We start from the raw sequence: 19,973 nt of genomic DNA, 5'->3' as shown, positions 1-19,973 counted from the left end.
TACGTTTGAAGATGATCATTGGTTTTAACTTGGTTCCATTAGCCGAACATGACAACACAACTGTAAACCTTGTTTTTTCATGACCTGTACTTCAATCTATCACACTCTTACTACCTTTAGACTCCACTGTTTTATTGCTTATCATATCAAAGCTCATAGGAGTTTCATCCATATTTACAATATTTGATAATAGAAATTTATGTTCTTGTCCTAACTGAATAATAAATTTATGGAAACTGGTAAGTTTGTGGTCAAGATCTGCTGGTAGTTTTTGAGCAATTTTCGTTTTTTGTCTTATTACCAGATTTTGTCTGTTCATAAAACGATTACACCATCCTGAAGTAGCTTGAAATTCTATACTTTCATCCGGATTCAGTCTTGACCATTTTAGTGCATATGCTCTAATCATATTTCTTGTAACAAGATAACCATTCTACCTTTGTTCGATTCTACCCATTCTGCAACGTGATTTTCCAGTTGCGGCCATCAGGTGATCCCCGTTCTCATCACACATTTTTTCTTTGGCAATTTTTTTAAAATATGTTCTTTCTTCCTCCATTCTCTTACCATCTTCTCGGTTATGCCAAACTTTTTTGCAGCAGCACAGTTATTAGTTTGCTTTGCCATTTCGATTACCCTTATTTTAAATCGAGCTATATATTTTCTTCTTTTGGTTGCTGGTTCCATGATTTTAAATGATAAATATTTTAATAATCCTAAAATTTAAAAAAAATTCAAAATTAATAATTAATTAAAATTGGGGCTAATTGCTTTTAATTAGGGTAATTCGCATAAATACTCAATCTGTGCTATGCAAAAAAAAAATAATGGATATGCATAGATATAAAAATAATGGATATAACAACAATACCTAACATTGCATTAATACACGAAAGAAGAAATTGGGGGGGATCATCTTATACAACTGACATAAGCTTAAAAACTAAAAATAGCCTAAAATTTAGGCTTGTCTTGTACGCCGGTCGTCCTGTACTCCGATATATACGGTAGATGTAGAGAAATGTTGTATAGGATAAGGGATAGTAAGAGAACACAAGGTCTTTGCTGGAGGCTGTATAACATTATTATGAACAAGGAATTGAGAAGTAGATTTTTGGCATAGAAGATAGCGGGTTCTTGGAATGATTTATCAGAGTGAAATATAGCCTACATTTAATGAGAGATATTATAGGTGAGGAGATATGATAGATAGAAGGTGAGGTATGATAGGTATTGCAGCATATGGAATGGAAAGATAATCCTGTGATGATTCTAATGATTCCATTGAGGCCTAGAAATAAATATTACTTTATACTTATTTAATCCATTTTCCATTGCTGTATATAATACTTTACTTACTATAACTGCTTTTCTCTTTTGATGTTTATCTTAGACATACCAGAAGTTTCAACTCGACATCGATTAAATGGCTATTTTGATCAACCTGTGATACTTCGATGTTACATACAATCTCTAGTTCCCTTCACTGTAGCATGGTTTAAGGATGGCATTATGATCACTCAAGAACAGCAGTATCCGTAAGCTCTAAAAGAATTAATCATTCAGTGATATAATTAATTTTTGCTGATTTATTCTTAAATTGTAATATAAAGTTTTAAATATACATATATTCAAAAATCATAATTATATAAAAACTTGTTCTGCTCAGAATCAGCACTTTTAATTATATAGTACAAGCAGTCCCCGGGTTCCGAATGAGATACATTCTTAAGAAAGTCTTTAAGTCAGATTTGTATATAACTCGGATCCCTGATGAACAGCGCACATGTGGTAATAATAATGACAACTACACTGCTCAAAACAATTAAGGGATATTTTGGTTTTCTTGTAAATTATAAAGTTATAAAAATAATTTACAAATGTAACACATTTATTTTAAAATATTCTTAATATACAACTGTGTAGAACATGCAACTACGTAAAAAATCATGTTAAGACGTCGAAATATGTACCATATTAGTATGGGGGTATAAAAGTGTGGCTTGTTGTGCTCACTTCCACAGTGCATAATTATCACTTCAGTTGTAAACTTGTGTCACCTACCACCCATTATTTTGTTACAAATGGCAGAGCAACATGATATCCTGAATCCATGGCTTGGAGAGCCATTGGTCGATTAGAAGCTGGACAAATGCAGCAAGTTGTCGATCAAGCATGTTGTATATCTCAAAGCATAATTTCGCGACTTTGGAATTGCTTTCTGGAGATGGGAAATGTTTGCCGAAGACACGGTCAAGGTCGCCATCATCAACTCCAACAGACGATCAGTATTTGTCATTACTTGCCAGAAGAAATCGAACATTTAATGCAACACAACTTCGAAGCGAACTTATCGCAGCAACAGGGAGACTGGTATCAACATAAACAGTACGAAATTGTCTTCATGCCATAGATTTATATACTCGAAGACCAATGGTTTGCATTTCACTTACTGCAAATCACAAAAGAGACCGAAGAATTTGTGCACAGGAATACTGCAATTGGACAAATGAGGATTAACCTCGTGTACTTTTTTAGTGACTAGTCCAGGTTCAGTCTGCAACCAGATAATTAACATATCTCGATATGGTGTGAAAGTGGAACAAGAAATAATCCACAGTTTGTTCGTGAAAGACCCCAACATCAAGGTGGGAGTTTGATGGTATGGGCTGGAATAAGTATAGATGGCCATACTGATCTCTATTTTATCAGAAACAGTTCCTTAACAGCCCAAAGGTATCGGATGAGGTTTTGGAACCTATAGTTCATCCATATGCTGCTTCATTTTTCAAGAATTCATTCTTATGGATGACAAAGCTCTTCCACACAGTGCAAATTTCGTACAAGAGTGGTTTGAAGAAGAAGGTATTGAATGAATGGACTGGCTTGCCTGTTCACCGGATTGTAATCCAATTGAACATGCCTGGGATGCTTTAGATAGGTGCGTTTCTGCTCAACTTGTGCCACAACAATCACTTCAAGAGCTCGAAATTGCTCTCACAGAAGAGTGGGGAAATATCCCACAAGAAGTGTTTGATCATCTTATCCGGTCCATGCAATCAAGATGTACCGCTGGTTTGGCTGTTAATGGAGACCATATGCCCAATTAAAAATTAACAAAAGCATTTTTGGCTATTCTTGTTAAAATTATTTCATGCTAAAATGTAAAATTTGTTAAATTTGTAATAAATATCGATTATTTAAACTATATCTCATCAATTATATCCTATCCTAAAAGAAATATTTATTCATGTATAAAGTATCTAATAAGTACACTCCATGGAGGTTTTTATAATAATAATTTTTTATTTTTATTTTTTTATTTATTTTTTTATTATTTTTCAGATAAATTACATACATTATATGAACACAATTATGCATAACAAATACTTTCTCGTACATAAAGTTTTTTTAAATAATAATAATAATAACAATAACTGTTTACAACGTATATTATTATAATATTCATAATGATGATTATTACAGATGTTTTTTTAATTATTAATTAACATTTTTTTAACATTTTATTATTTTTTTTTATTATTTATTTATTTATTTATTATTATTTTTTTTAAGTTTGAGAAAGAATGATTATACATACAAATTTCTGCATTTGCTTATAAGGATTACTTGTAGATGAGTGAGGCAAGTTAATCCCACCTACTTCGAATCTTGGGTTAGCTTTTATGAAGAGAGTGAGATTTAGCCTTCACTGTTTGTGTTGTTGCTACTGTTTATGTATGGGATGTAGGTATTGGATGCTAGTGATTTGTGATGTGTATATTAGTGTTAATGGTTTCTTAACTTTGTTGGTATATTTTCCAGAGTTCGTTTTTTAATGTTCTGTAGTTATCTTTCTTTTAACTTTCTTGGTAGGTTGTTGAGTTGCATGGGTATCTGATGTAATCTCACAAAAGAACTGTATGAGTTATTGAAGGGTGTGGGGATATAGAGAGTTGTTGTAGGTCGTGTTATACGACATGTGTCTCTGTTGTTTCGATAGATGATGTTGAAGTAATTCCTTGTTAATGTCATGTAGTGTTTCAGGTTTTTAATGCTCAGAATTCTGTGTATCACCATGTGCTTGTTGGATATTGGTTGTTGCATGTAAGGTGTCCAGATCACTGTTGACACGATTTTCCTGTGTAGTGTTTCTAATTTTGTTAGGTGGCTGTTTGATGTATTTGTATAGACTGTTATTCCGTATCTGAGTAGGGATTCGCAGATACTGTGATATAGAAGTTTTTTTATGTTGGGTGAAATAATGTCTTTAACTTGGAAGAGTTTTGCTGCGATGATCCAGAGTTTGGTGTGTAGGTATTCTATATGTTTTGTCCATTTTAGGTGGGAATCTATATACAGACCGAGGTATTTTGCCTGTGTTACAGGTTTGATTTCGGAACATTGGCAGGTATTTTTGTTGTTAATGCAGCGATATGTGTGACAATGTATCGATAGTGATGCGGAGCGTATGATTCTTGGGTTGTTTATTATCAGCATCTGTGTTTTGGTGCTGTTGATTAGAATTGCGTTTTGGTGGAAGTATGTTGTGATTTTGTTTAGGTCTTGTTGTGCTTTGCAGAGAGCTGTGTGGATTGCTAGTAGTGCAGTGTCATCTGCATATTGAAATATTTGACTTCTTATGGATATGTTATGAACATCGTTAATGTATATGTTGAATAGAGTGGGTGATAATATGGCACCTTGAGGTACACTGTGTTTTACTTGTATACTACGACTGTGACATGTACCTATTTTTGTTACTTGTGTTCTGTTTGAGAGGTAGTTCTTGAACCATGTATGCAGTGTTCCTCTTATACCTGTTGAGTATAGTTTGGTGAGTAGTACGTCGTGTTCAAGTGTGTCAAATGCTTTGGTTAGGTCCAACAGTATAAGGACGGCGTACTTGTTTTTGTCGAGAGCTTTGTTTATTGTGTCGGTGATGTCTTCTAATAAAGTAATGGTGCTTTTTGTTTTCTGAAAGCCGTATTGGTTTTGTGAGATGATGTTGTACTTCTGTAAATGGTTCTGTAGTCTTGTGTGTGTTATTTTTTCTAGGATTTTTGAGATGACTGGTAGTGTAGCTATTGGTCTGTAGTTCTGAGTATCGTTTCTTTTGCCGTGTTTGTATATTGGCATAATTACTGCAGTTTTTAGTTGTTGTGGAATAATACCTGTGTCGAATATTATGTTCATGAGTTTCAAGAGTATTGGATTTATTTGTTCAGTGTGTTATAAGGTCTGTGAGTCTTATTTTGTCTATTCCTGGAGTGGTCTTTGGTTTTAGTTTTAGGAGTGCTTCTTTCAGTTCCTGTTTTGTTATGGGTGGAAAATACATCGTTTGTTGTTGACTTTGTGTTGGTAGTTTTTTTGTTGATCATTGGTAGTTTGTCTTTTTTGAGTTGCGCGATGTTGTTTGTGAAAGCATGGTTGAATGAGTCTGCTAGTTCCTAGTTTTTTTTTAATAATAATAATAATAATTATAATTATTTGCGGAAATTTATAATTATTCGATAGAAACTAAAATATTCCCTAATTATTTTGAGTAATGGCTCATATGTTACGATAATAATACAGTGTAATACTGTAATAATAATACCCCTGTACTGTAATACTAAGTTACAGAAACTATTGTGCTCTTTCTTTTAATTCAAACAAACAGAACATAAAAACAAACTTATTCAAAAAGTTTTGATAGGAGATTGGAGAAATTAAAAAAAAAAATTAAAGGTTGCATCAATGTCTAGCTTACTGGAAGGGGCATTTCTGAGGCAAGAAGGTAGGCTAACGTTAATCGGAAGGCGATGATGGAGATGATGCTAGAGAGAATGGACCTGGTGCTAGAGAATCAGGATTTGATTCTGTTTCTGGAGGAGCTTACCACTGAAGTCAGTTTCTTGAAAAAGGTATCTAGGGTTGTTTGCATAAATGACCTTTTACCAGCTGATGTTCTCACTAACTACATGGTAAACCTTTGTAAACTGCTGAATGTTTACAAAGTGGTTGCAATCAAAATCTTGCTCCTCAAGCTTAGCAATGAGACGAAAGGCTTCAGCTAATTCTTTTGTCGTAAACTTTCTTGGGTCTGGATCTTCTGATTCTTTGTTCTTGTGTTTCTAACAGCTGCTTCTCTATCTAAATGAGGTCTTCATTGGTTAATTGTTGTGAATGAGACTCTAGTAAATCAATGACATTATTTTTATTGATGTCCAATTGCTGTGCATTGCCACCATCCACCATAGCTTTTGTGGCTTCACAAAAGACATTGTGAAGAAGCCATGAAATCATCACAGAATTGAGGGCACAGTTCGTTCCATACCCCTTTAATTGTTGATTGCTTCACTTCCACCCAAGAATCAGCAATGTTTTTGATGGCATCATGGATGTTATAATTCTTTCAGAACTCTCTCAAGGCCATCATATCATCTTCTCTAGCCCAATGCTTGCAGAAATGTTAGCCATAAGTAATAAGCCTTAAATGCAGACATGACTCCCTGTCTATTGGCTGTAATAGCAATGTAGTGTTGGGTGGTAAAAATATGACCTATACATTAGAGTGAAGGTCATCTAAAGATGTTGGATGTCTAGGAGCATTGTCCAGCACAAGCAAAATTTTAAAGGGAATTTCTTTTATGAACAATAACATTCCACGGTAGGAATAAAATAATTCAAGAACCATTCTTCAAACATGGCAAATGTGATCCAGGCCCTTAAATTTGACTTCGAAATAACAGGAAGAGCTACTTTAATAATGCGGAAAAGTGTGGGTTTGTTTACATGCCAAAAGAAAGTAGTTCCTGAATTATTAATTTAATTATTTAATTAATAATTATTCTTGTGGGGAGCCTTGGGAGCTCATTCATGGATTATGGAATGGCATAAGTTGGATTGTCTGTAACCCGGGGACTACCTGTATTTCTTAAATAAATAAATAAATGTACATATATATAGTCCGCGCGGTTAGCCTAGTGGTTATGCGCTTCACAACCATATGGCTGGGGAAGGAGTGGGGAGGGGATCCTAGGTTCGATTCCCATTGACGACATGAGGAGCTTTAGGATCTTCCTCAGCCATAGCCAAGTTAGCCGGTCTTGGGCGTGGACAGCAGTTTTTTTTTCCCCCAGTTTATCCTGGGGGTTTTCCTCCCGCAAAGCAGGCAAACCAGCCCTGCGAGCACACGCTTCAACAGACATGGGATACTACCGGGAATAAGGAGCAACCAACCTATTCCATGGGATTATCAGTTACGGAAGCTTACGTGGTAAAATGTGTAGGCCCGTGTGAAAGTGTAACATACGATGACAATGACATATATATAATGCAATTCTGTGTTGAACAAGAAAATGAATCATCTTCTCCTTCTTTATTATTAGCATTACCACTTCATTGTGGGTTGTTAAGAAGACAATCTGGAAAACTGGATCAATATTCATCAAACCAGGTGATGCAGTTTTTATTATTATTATTATTATTATTGCACCCTCCATGGAGTCAGCAGAGTCATATAGAGGAGTCTTAAAATCCTTAACATTCCTTGCATTAACAACACATTCTGGTAGATCATGCCTTTCTTGTCTACTCCTCACACCCCCTCTTCACCACACTTTTACATAACTTCCAGGAATGACATCTGATTCTTCTCTTGTTACCTTCTACTCTTTTTATAGTCCCCTCTGGATTAATCTGATAAAATATTCTCCCTAACTTAAATGTCTCTATCATATCATCTCTCTTCATCCTATTCACCAAACTCTGCAATCCACATTTTTTCAACTTCTCTCCATAGCCAGCATTCCAGCGTTCCTATATTGCCTTAGTAACTTGTTTCTCAACCCTCTCCAGTGTCTCCACATAACATTGAAAACCAGCATTCCAAAGTCCCTATATTGCCTTAGTCACTTGTCTCTGGACCCTCTCCAATGTCTCTTCATCACATTGAAAACCAGATCTGATCACATTGAAAACCAAATCTGAGCACAATAGTCCAAGTGATCTTACCAGTGCCTCATACAGTGTACAACCACTTTCTTATCCTTACATATTAGAGTACTTCTTGTCATAGTAGCACTACAATGTGCAGCCTTTTCAACACTAGCAATATGCCCTCTAAACTTCAGTCTACTGTCAACCATCACTCCCAAATCTCTAATCTCATCTACTTCCTGCAGTATGGCACCATCGATATAGCACACAGCTTTATATTTCTGCACTCCAAAATGCAACACCTTTCATTTATTGATATGAAAATTTCAACCCCCACTCTTCTGCTCAAGTAAAATGTCTATTCAAATCTTCCTGAAGGGAATTAACATCAGCAGTGCTACTTATAAATCTTCCCAACTTTGCGTCATCAGCAAATAACTGAAGATCTCCAGTCAGTCCACATGATATATTGTTTATAAACAAGTTAAACAGCAGGGGGCTCAAGAACAGAACCCTAGGACATGCCATTGGTTACCCTCCTTTTTTGAACACTGCTTTATCATACAGAACCTCCTGGTATCGTTCAGAGAGCCAGTCTCGGATCCATCTAACCAATATACTATTTATTCCCATCCTCTGCATCTTGTACACCAACTTATCATGTGGTAATCTATTAAACGCTTTCGAAAAGTCCTAAAATATCACTGTATATCATTCTCCCTTATATAACACATTCTTTACCTTATCATAAAATGCAAATAAATTGCTAAAACAAGACCTATCCTTCACAAATCCATGCTGACCATCATAAAGAATGCTATGTCCATCAACCCCAAACCTGTATTCTAATCTCTTCAACACTTTGACTACAACTGTAGTTATACAGATTGGTCTATAATTAGAAACTTCTGTCTTAGAACTGTGCTTGTGTACTATTTTGCCTTTTTTCCACTCCTTAGGAACCCCAACCACTTCAAGACTTTCATGACACAATCAGGTGAAGGGCATAGCTAACAGTTGTGACATTCCTTAAGAATATGTGGTGGTATGTCATCCATTCCCAAAGCCTTATTACCATCTAACCCAAATAACACCTGATACATCTCTCATTCTTTCACTTATTCATTCTTTCTCCTGATACTTGCCTCCCTTCTATATATTGCACTGCATCATTTTCACCAGTATGATATAAACTGATAAAGTACTCATTCATTAATTCCACTATATTCTTTTTCAACTGTCATTCTGCTGCCATGACTATCCACCAGTGTCAACCTGCCATAATTATTCTTTCTCTTGCTTACCATATAGCAGAAAAATTCATTTGGATTAATCTTGGCCTGAGCAGCCAATCTCCATTCATACTGCACTTTTTCCTGCACTTCATACTCTTCATGGATCCAATCATCACCAACTCTCTTTTACTTCCTCGATAGCATTTTCTTTTCAAACACAGCTTACTTGATTTCACTGTTGATCCCTTTCACTCCTATGGCACCGTCAACATAGTACCCAGTCCTATATTTGTGCACTCCAAAATGTAACATCTTGTATTTAGGAGTTCAGTTTCTATTTACTCACTTAACTCTTGGTATGCAGTTATGCATTGCTTGTGTCAGCTGCTCCCTTGTGAATTTCTGTGCACTGTCAACATCTTTTTTGCTCAGCTCCTATACCTAGCATACTGATGGTAACTGACTACAGAGCTTCCCATAATCACTCACTTTATACTTCCACATATATCTATTTTCGGCAGTTACCTTTTATTGTTTTACAACTTCCCAAACAAATACCTCATGATCACTCTCACCAACCGGTAGTGTTAACACCTCATTAACAACTACGTCTTGTGACATTATCACCAAATCCAAAACATTGAAGCCTCTAGTTGCTTCAGTTACATGCTGCTTAAGATATTTATCTCTCAGAAATTAAACAAACTAACTCTCCTTGTTCCCATACACTATCTCCTCCCTCCATTTTATATTCCAGAAATTAAAGTCTTTCCTCAGGATCATCTTCTTTTTACATGTCCAAACAATTTGCCTAAACATTTCACAAGCAGTATTCTTTACTAAAATAAAGAGCCAAAAGGCTTCACTTAAGCGATGCAAAATTATCTAAATTGAGTGGATATTAAATCCAACATCATTTCAAAGCCGAATACAGAAATTATAAAAGTTTTGTGGGAATACACCGCCATCATACTATGAGTTGCCCTAGCAGAACCGTATAGGTGAAGACGATCGCTGTGAGCTTCTGTATATTCGCCTCCTATTGGTTCATTACAAGGTTTCACTAGCCTCACAGCTATTTTCAAACTCATTGGTTTTCGTCAGAGATTAGACAGAAACCTAGAGAGCAAAAACTATCTGTACTAAGGAACTCAAAGCGTTGGAGAGGTGTATTTTCCGTAAGCAAACTCTCGGTCAGTGCATAAAGTATTTACTAAAATAAAGAGCCAAAAAGCATTCACTTGTATGGACGCTCAGAGCAATCGTTGTCACCTATACGGTTTGACTAGGGGAACTTGTAGTATAGCGGCGGTGTATTCCCGCTAGCTCTCTGGTCAGTTTTTGCATGAAACTTTTATAGTTTCTGTATTCAGCTTTGAAATGATGTTGGATTTAATATCCACTCAATTTAAATAATTTTGCATTGCCGAAGTGAAGCTGTTTGGCTCTTTATTTTAGTATACTTTACACACCAACCGAGAGATCGCTTATGGAAAATACACCTCTCCAGCGCTTTGAGTTCCTTAGTACAGAGAGGTTTTTTGCTCTCTAGGTTTCTGCCTAGTCTTGTTTCAATTTTGTGTACATACATAACAATTCCCTGTGCCTTTAATGCCATTCTACCAGCATCAACATTCTCTATTCTATATGCTATACTGAACCTCTCTCTGTTCAGTCTGATGATTCACATTTCCCTGATCCTGACTCTGATTGCCATTTATATCTGTCTCACCCTCACCTTTATGCATTCCATCACCTTGTACTGCTACAATCACATCCTCAACCTCTTATCCATCTTCCTCCTGTCGTATTATCTGTGTAGTTGTGCTATCCTTCTTCACATGTAGACTCTGATCATTTACTACATTAACTTCTTGACTCTATGCCTTCTTAGAAAACAATAACCTTTCTAAATACCAGACACCAAACCCATTCAAATGCGATCCATCAACCTTAAATCATTCCAACTTTACTTCAAATTCTCCTTCTCAAGTGTTCCAGGTCCATTTTGTTTATAGACTAAACATGTGTTCATCAGACTAGATGAACTCTTGCACTTTTTAGTTGTTCAGTTTTAATGTTTCTGTTCCCACTCTTAATGTAGCTTTTTTTCTTTTTTTAGCTGACAGGAGTTGAACAACTTGGTGAGGTTATCTGCTGTTATATGCAATTTCATATTATAACATATTATATGCAATAATATGTTATTTGCTGTGTACCCCTGTCCACCCTGAGCCAACCCATTTCCCTGCTCCTCTTGGGACATTCTGAACCAGTACTGCACAGTATATAGCCTTTCCTTTTCAAGTCAACCCTGCCTTTTCAAGGTGTGGCCTATTTCCACCAGATTGATTTTAGTGACTTCAGCGAGCATTCTCATAGTTAAAGGATAGCTTGCTTGTTGGAAGAAATTGCAACTAGACCTACTATGTGGTAGATGATTTTCATTGCCTACTTAAACAGCAACACTTTGTTTATTGGGGCCTGAAGTGGCTGTTGGCATGTTTAGTTCACAGGATAGGAGTTCTGGTTTCTGTCTACCAACTCTTCCAACATGGCTGTGTGAGTGATACCTACCCTTCAAGGGCATGCCAAACGTACTGGAGATAGAGAACCTTCCCTATCTTCAAGATTACAGCAGTATGACAGTTTTTGATGACTGACTGACTGACAGGCTGAGCCAGATACTAACATGTCTAAGAGACTTTCTGATCACTGGTGCATAATCTTACTGTCATCTACACTGTCAGGTCATGTCTGGAGGAAGACTGTGTAATGATATGCAAGAGAAACTGTCAAGGCCACATTATGGTATGGAGACTGGATGCTTAATGTATGTCTATGGGAACATACTGTTGGAGGAGAGTATCTTCTGCATTTTTATGGAGAACTGCAGAGGCACATTTTTTTTTAGTAAACCAGGGCTTGGATTACCCAGGGCCTCATTCCAGTGAAGATTATTTAAATTATTAGTTCAGTGCAGATATTTGGATCAAAAGAGTGAAAATTAGTAATATGACCATGGAAAAAGACATAAAAGTCCCAGAGGTCATCCTAATTAGTACAGGTGTAGTGCCATAGTGTACAGAGCTAAGATTGTCTGAGAGGAGAATAATCTGTAGAAAGAGAGACTTGGAATAAGATTGTGTCTGAGCTGCCAATAGGAGAGCACACATCAATAGTGCATTTGGAGGGAGATCTAGTTAAGAAGAGGTTCAGCATATTGGAAGAATGACGAAGACTGCCTGGTATTCTGGTTGATAGGTTAACTATTTGTGATAAATCACACTGTTGGCAAATGATTCAGCTTCCCTTCTAGCTTGATTTGTGAAGTTGGAGAAGGAGAGCCAGTTTGTGTTATGGTCATTAAAGTCATCTAAGAAGACAAGTTCACAATCTGGATAATTAGTTTGTATGAAATTGACTTTTATCAAAAAACAAGATTAAAAAAAAAAAGTGGTTGTCAGAGCTAGGAAGTGGTAAAGCAAATGATGTCTATAAAGTGAAGTAAGAATATCTTCAGCCAAAGCATATCAGAAAGCAGGAATTTTAGGTTCAGTAGTCTTTGATTTGACAAGAGCACGTGTTCCATCCTTTTTGTGAAATGAGTAATGCAAGATGTTATTGGATGGACAAAATAGGAAAATGGGAAAATGACAAAAGTTGGAGCAAATGGGAATGGATATGAAGCTACACAGTCTTGCTGTAAACATTGTTACAACTTCTGCACAGCTCACAGAATTGTGTGAGCCTGATTCCATTAGTGTTGCTGTGCACAGCTAACATTGGTGTGTTTATGAGTAGAGACAGAGTTGTCTAGCTGTACAGGTTAACATGCAGTGGGGAGATTATGAGAACCATGTAGCTATAATAGCACTTTACAAGGTTGGAATGAAGCAAATTGTTATTTTCAATGCGCTAAGAACACTTGGAATCACTAGGATCTTTGTGTATCAAACCATTGTAATGATACAGAAGACATATCTGACCACCAAAGAACAGGTCGATCACTCTGTGCTAGGATGCAACAGCTTGTGAGGGCTGATAAGGCATAATCTGCCATAATCTTGTGAGAATGCACAAAGTTATATTGTGAGAGATAAACATTTTGTAGAGAATGATGCCATGTGTACTGATGATCTGAGGGTGAGAGCTTATCATCGTTCTACTGGACACTTAACACCACAATTTTTGCGGTAGGGAGCAATAAAATCAAAGGCACTTCTCTGGCCACTATTTAAGCAACAAATATAGAGATGTCTTTGTGTTAAGTGTTGGGAAAAACTCATGATAAAAGTTTAATGGCATGAAACATCACTAGAAAATTATTAAAAATAGTATTTAATGCTTCCAGTATTTCACCTCAGTTACAGAGACATCATCAGGGAGTACAAAATGATACTTGGTACGCATGCACATACCCCCCCCTCTATTCCAGGTGTATATAGAGTTCCTTGTTTCTGCAAGTTGCCTTACTATGAACAGACAGATCAGCTACCATCCAAATGGAAGAACATTAAAATACATTTGCAGTCGTGACTGAGTCAATCTGGTCTTGTAGACCATGCTTTGAATAATACAGTTCACAGAATTAACTGAAGAAAGGCCATCATGCTCCATCACAGTAAATTTAGAAGAGAAAGGCTGTTTTTAGAAACTGCTGCTGCTCTCTAAAAATCAGCAAAATTGTGTGTATATGTGTGTGTGTGTGTGTGTGTGTGTTACAAATCTCATTTTATACTCCCTGACAATGTCTTTGTAACTGAGATGAAAAATTGGAAGCAATAAATATGCTTTTTAATTGTTTTGTAGCTGTTTCTATTCCATTTAACTTTTATCATTAGAGAGATATCCTCTTCACAGATGCAAAGATTTTCACCATTGAAGTCATTTCAAGTTCAAGGGTCATATTGCAAACATTGGTAAAATAACTCAAAGGATTATTTGGATGAAAAACATGCTAACAAGTAAAAATAGGGAGGTTATTATCGCTCTTTATAAGGCTATAATTTGGCCACAACTTGACTACTGTGCACAGATTTGGTCATGTGGGTTTCTTGGGGATCAGAAGGTGGTAGAGAGGATTCAGAGACGAGAGACTGAGCTGGTGACAAGTCAGTAGAATAATCCCTATCAGGGTAGGTTGTAGGTGTGTGAGTTTTAAAGTCTGGCTGATAGGCAGAAAAGATAGAGATCTGATAGAAACTTCTAAGATATTAAAAAGGTTTTATAAAATTGATGTAAAGGAAAATTTTCAATATATGATAAATAGTCAGAGAATTGGGGATTATCCGTGAAAGAGTTGTAAGAGTGTAGTTAGTTGGGGTGTGTGGACTAGATTTTTTGCTTTAATAGTAGTGAAAGATTGGAATAGATTGCTAGAATTAGTTGTGGTATTTAGTTTATTTGCTATATTTAGTTTGTTTCTCTCACAATGAGTCTCCAGCCTTCATAGAGATACCATATAATAACAATAACAGTTTTCATGTTTTTTGTTATTTTTAGGGAGTTTTTTTATATCTACAGTTAAAATGCTAATATTTGTGTGTATGCCTTTTATGTAAGAATTGATTCACAAAATTTAAATAGTAGGAGCAATCAACTGAAGAAGTTGTTCACATAACTCCCTGAAGTGGAATGGCAGTAGCAGAATTATTTGCCAGCAGATTGGAAGGCCTCTAGCAGATTCATTACTATCAGGTTCAGTCTTACTCGCTATCTGGTAGCCTGCCTGTGGAAAGTTGCTTTACTCCTGTACCCTGAGGTGGAGTAGATACTGGTTCCATAGTTCAATAATTTATTTTATTTATTTGTATTGAGTTTCCACCCTTTTCTCCCCCCATCTCTTTAGGATGAGTTGAGCTCCCTCATGGGAGGTTGAGTATTTAGGACTATAGATCTATGTGTGTGTTCGCAGGGCCGGTTTGCCTGTCCTGAGGGACAAAAAACCAGAGTTTCCAGGTAAAAAAAAAAACCCTCTGCCTCCATATGAGACTGGCTAACTCACCTTTAGTTCAAAGAGATAAAGGTTCCTTATGGCTGTTAACGAAGTATAGATGAAGTCAGTATAGACGAAGCCGTTTGGTCTTTCTGACGAAAGGGTTTCGTCTATACTGACTGAGCTATGGAGGCTTTGTAGTTCAATAATAACAGTGTATTGGGCATGTCTAGCAAGTCCTGCACTGCATGTGGGAAGAAAGGGAACATAAACTGAATGCCCTCCTCTATGATAGTTGCCATTTTGCACTTCCAAAAAAGCAGGGCAGTGGTATTTCAGTGGGCAATAAAAGACATCTACCACTTAGCGGTCTCTGTTGGCATTTCCATCAACTAGGGAAGACGTATATTTAAGGCAGCAACTAATACCTGTCCTTTGTCATAGACTGTATGTACTCATCCATTCTACAGCACCGAAGCAAATCCATATACAGCCAGTTAAAAAAAAAAAAAAAAAAAAAAAAAAAGCAATAAGTGTATTTCTTATTGCCAGCAGATTGCTATCATCTCTGTGTCATCTCAAGTAATGGATCAGCTAATCACCAATCATGAATATGGATTTTGCCAATTAAGATACACAGCAGATCTCCTCACTTACCTACATCACCCCACCTCCAGGCATCTACACTTCAAAATTTCCAAGGAATTTGATATGGTCTACCTTTCTCCTCCCTTTGTAATTATTATTATTATTATTAGGAAGGCCAAATGAGATTATGAGAGAGAATTAGCCAAACAAGCCTAAGTAAATTCAAAAGAGTGTTTTTGTTATGTTGCCAGTAATCCAACATAACAAAATGACTATGGTAGAATGACTTTAAACAGTGCTCATGGTAAAGGTGACTAAACCACAAGAAATAGCTGAGTGATCATTTTGCAAAGGTGTATTATCCAGGTAGTGATTTAACAGTTGCTGATGTTATGAGATACATATCAACACTGAGATAGATGAACAGGAGGTGCTCAGCATATTAAAAAATATGAATGTGAACACAGCAGTGGGACTTAATGGCATATCAGACTGTGCACTATGTGAATGTGCAAGAGAATTGGCATTGCCTCTGACAAAGTTGTTCAACCTGAGTCTTATCTCTGGCAAGGTTCCAAGGGAGTGGAAAGAGGGTAAGATGGTACCATTTGCATAAAGGTGGCTCCAAGACAGAGGTAGCAAACTACAGACCAATTAATATATCAGGAGTAGTTATTCAAGTATTGGAAAAGTTGTTGAAAGATAAAATACAATAGTGGGTAGATAGGGATGCAATACTCTGTAGTGGTCAGCATGGCTTTGTAAAGGATAGGTCCTGTCTTAGTAACTTATTCACATTTTATAATTGGATAAAAATAATGTCTACAGCATCATACTGCTCAACTTTACCAAGGCATTTGACAGAATACCACATGGAAAACTATTACAAAAACTGGAGAGGATGGGAATGATTATGAGACTAGTAGTATGGTTAGGGGGAATGACTGACAGACAGACAGACACCAGAGAGTAGTATATGGTGGAGTGGCGTCTAGGAGAATGATGTTGACTAGTGGAGTACCTCAGGGTTTGGTACTAGGGCCGCTACTCTTTAATTCTTTAACTCTTTAATTTAACTCTTTAATTCTTTAAATCTTTAACAGTTGTTTGCTGATGATGCAAAACTGGTGAGAGCAATATCCTGCAGGATGATTTAAATAAATTGGCATTGTGAGAAAAGAATCATGATTGTCATTTTAATGTTGCAAAATGTAAGGTTATGCACTTCATGTTGAAAAGATAACATACTGATTATCACATTTGTTGTTTATTATTTTAACGGTATAATAGAACACAGAAACTAAGTAAATAATTAATTTATTAACTTGATGCTGATATTTCGCTGGTATTATAACCAGCATCTTCAGAGCACAAAAACACTGTTTGTCACAATACGCGAGACTAAAACAACATGGTGTACATTAACAAAATTGTAGCAGCAACACAAAGACTAGAGTCCTGATTTTGGCGCCCTCTATCTGAAAAAAAAAAAAAAAAAAAAAAAAAAAAAAAAAAAAAAACGCTATCATATATTGCTAGAGTCCTAGAAAAGTGCTAGTTTTTCCTTAATATGACTGTCTCCCAGATCTTCGGCAAGTTAATACAGCCATATTTGTTGAGATTTGGGGTGTGTTTTAGGGCTTCTGTCGCCTCTAAGAACAATCTCTCTGATTTATATGGGTTTCTGTGTAGTACTTTTGTGTTTTTCCAGTTGATCCTGTGTGCAGGGGTATCCAGAGCTGGAAAAACACCAAAGTACTACACAGAAACCCATATAAATCAGAGAGATTGTTCTTAGAGGCGACAGAAGCCCTAAAACACACCCCAAATCTCAACAAATATGGCTGTATTAACTTGCCGAAGATCTGGGAGACAGTCATATTAAGGAAAAACTAGCACTTTTCTAGGACTCTAGCAATATATGATAGCGTTTTTTTTTTTTTTTTTTTTTTTTTTTTTTTTTTTTTTTTTCAGATAGAGGGCGCCAAAATCAGGACTCTAGTCTTTGTGTTGCTGCTACAATTTTGTTAATGTACACCATGTTGTTTTAGTCTCGCGTATTGTGACAAACAGTGTTTTTGTGCTCTGAAGATGCTGGTTATAATACCAGCGAAATATCAGCATCAAGTTAATAAATTAATTATTTACTTAGTTTCTGTGTTCTATTATACCGTTAAAATAATAAACAACATGTTCGACGAACACATAAGTCTGTCCACATGATTATCACATTGATGACACGAGATTGCAAGAAATTGATGCGACTAGGAACTTATGGGATAATGGTGGACAGAGAGTTGAAGTTCAGAGGTCATATTGCAAAAGTTGGTAAACTAGCTCAAGGGATTAATTGGATGTTGAAAAACATGCAAACAAGTAAAGATAGGGTGGTTATTATCTCTCGTTATAATAATAATAATAATAATAATTATTATTATTATTAAGATCCAGGCCTGCATGGAGTCAAAAGACTCATTGTGGGAGGTCCTTCCTAGAAAACACAAAAGTCTATCATACCACTCCTTGAACTCATTGATTGTTTGTGCTCTTACCACTCTATCAGGCAATGCATTCTATGATTCAAGCACCCTCACCCTCTTGCTCACAGCTTCCTTTCACAGCTTTCAGGGATAGTCATTGCTGACAAGGGATGGCCCTTGTCATCGCTCCTTCCCACTGTTCTACCAAGCAAAAGAACTCCCCAGTGTTTAACCTGTAGCTACCTCTCAACAGTTTATAAGTCTCAAGCATATCATCTCTCCTTCTTTTATCTACCAAACTCTGCAGTCCACATTCCCTCAGCCGATCCTCATAACTAACATTGTACAGTCCTGAAACCATCTTTGTTATCTGCCTCTGCACAATTTCCACAGTTAATTTATCCCCTTCAAATCCTGTGGACCAAATCTGAGAACAGTAGTGTAAGTGTGGTCTGATCAGTGTCTTAAACAATGGAATGATAACTCTTTTATCTCTGCAGCTCAGCATCCTTCTCATTATTGCAGCAATCCTCTGTGTTACCTTCACCACCTTTGCAATATATTCCCTGAATTTCAGGTTTCTATCAATCATCACCCCCAGATCTCTTGTCTCCCCTACTTCCTCTACTACAGCTCCTCCAATCGAGTATTCAGCCTCCCAAACTTCAAGACTTAATATTTTGCTACATTAAACCAACATCCTCATTCATTTGCCAATCTGTCTAGTTTATTCAAATCTTCCTGCAGAGATACCACATCTGCACTATTACTAATAACCCTTCCCAACTTCATATAATCTGCAAACAACTGACTATCCCTTGCAATCCATTGACAATGTCACTGAGCCCTATGGGACCCTACTTGTAATCTTCTGTCTACTTGATACTGTCCCACCATACACAACTCACTGATGCCTATCAGACAGCCAATCCTGAATCCAGTTGACTAACCTGACATCTAAACCCATATGCTCCAACTTAAATATCAGCTTATCATGTGGCATCCTGTCAAATGCCTTTGCAAAATCCAAAAAACTGGCAGTATATGCCTTTCCCTCATCAAATACTCTTGTCACTTTATTATAAAATGCATATTACTTTAGTAATCATATTACTAAAGCAAGAACGCCCCTTAACAAAACCATGTTGACTCTCACAGACAACATTACCCTCATCTGCCCAATATAGTCCCAATATGCTGTATATAGTCCCTCACTAATTTCTCTGAGATCTTAACAACTACTGATGAAACACAAACTGGCCTATAGTTAGACACATCCAGTCTGCTACCGTCCTCATGCAATGGCACTGCGTTACCTTCCTTCCATTCCTTGGGTACCTTTCCCATAGCCAGAGTTTCATTGAAAAGCCAGGTCAATGGAGTTTTCAGTTCTTTAGCACATTCTCTCAAAACCCGTGGTGAAATACCATCCAGTCCCACAGCTTTACTGATATCCAGAATACTCAGTATTTGGAACACACTTCTTCTTGCAAGCATAAATCCTGAATCTGCCCTATCACTATAGTATTAAAACCTTCTTCTCCATGATGAAATACTCCAATAAAGTGCTCATTGAACAACTCCACTATGTCCTCTGCATCAGTCACTCTATTCCCATTTTTATCCCACAATATCATTCTTCCACAATCATTTCTCCTCCTACTGGCCACATAGCTAAAAAATTCCCTAGGATTTTCTTTGGATCTTACTGCCACTCTCTTCTCATATTCCAGTTTTGCCTTCCTTACCATATTAGTCACTCTCCTGGTCTGAGTTTTATATTCTTCATGCATCTGCTCTCCATCCCTC

The 19,973-nt window shown here is 36.7% G+C and overlaps 1 protein-coding gene across 1 annotated transcript in view; it reads left to right on the top strand.

Moving 5' to 3' along the window:
• The window catches only part of LOC150104035 (hemicentin-1-like), a 594,473-nt gene that overhangs the window by 176,289 nt on the left and 398,211 nt on the right, over positions 1-19,973 (top strand). The window contains exon 8 of the mRNA XM_090396386.1: positions 1,394-1,538. Coding sequence (XP_090252512.1) covers positions 1,394-1,538 — 145 coding nt within the window. The remainder of the gene's footprint in view (positions 1-1,393; positions 1,539-19,973) is intronic.

This window comes from Typopeltis vanoorti, chromosome 8, assembly GCF_054136105.1.
Source record: "Typopeltis vanoorti isolate ZY-2024b chromosome 8, IOZ_Tvanoo_1.0, whole genome shotgun sequence".
Classification (NCBI taxonomy): Eukaryota; Metazoa; Arthropoda; class Arachnida; order Uropygi; family Thelyphonidae; genus Typopeltis; species Typopeltis vanoorti.
Note: the sequence above shows the minus strand (reverse complement) of the source record. Positions and strands in the feature narration are given on the sequence as shown.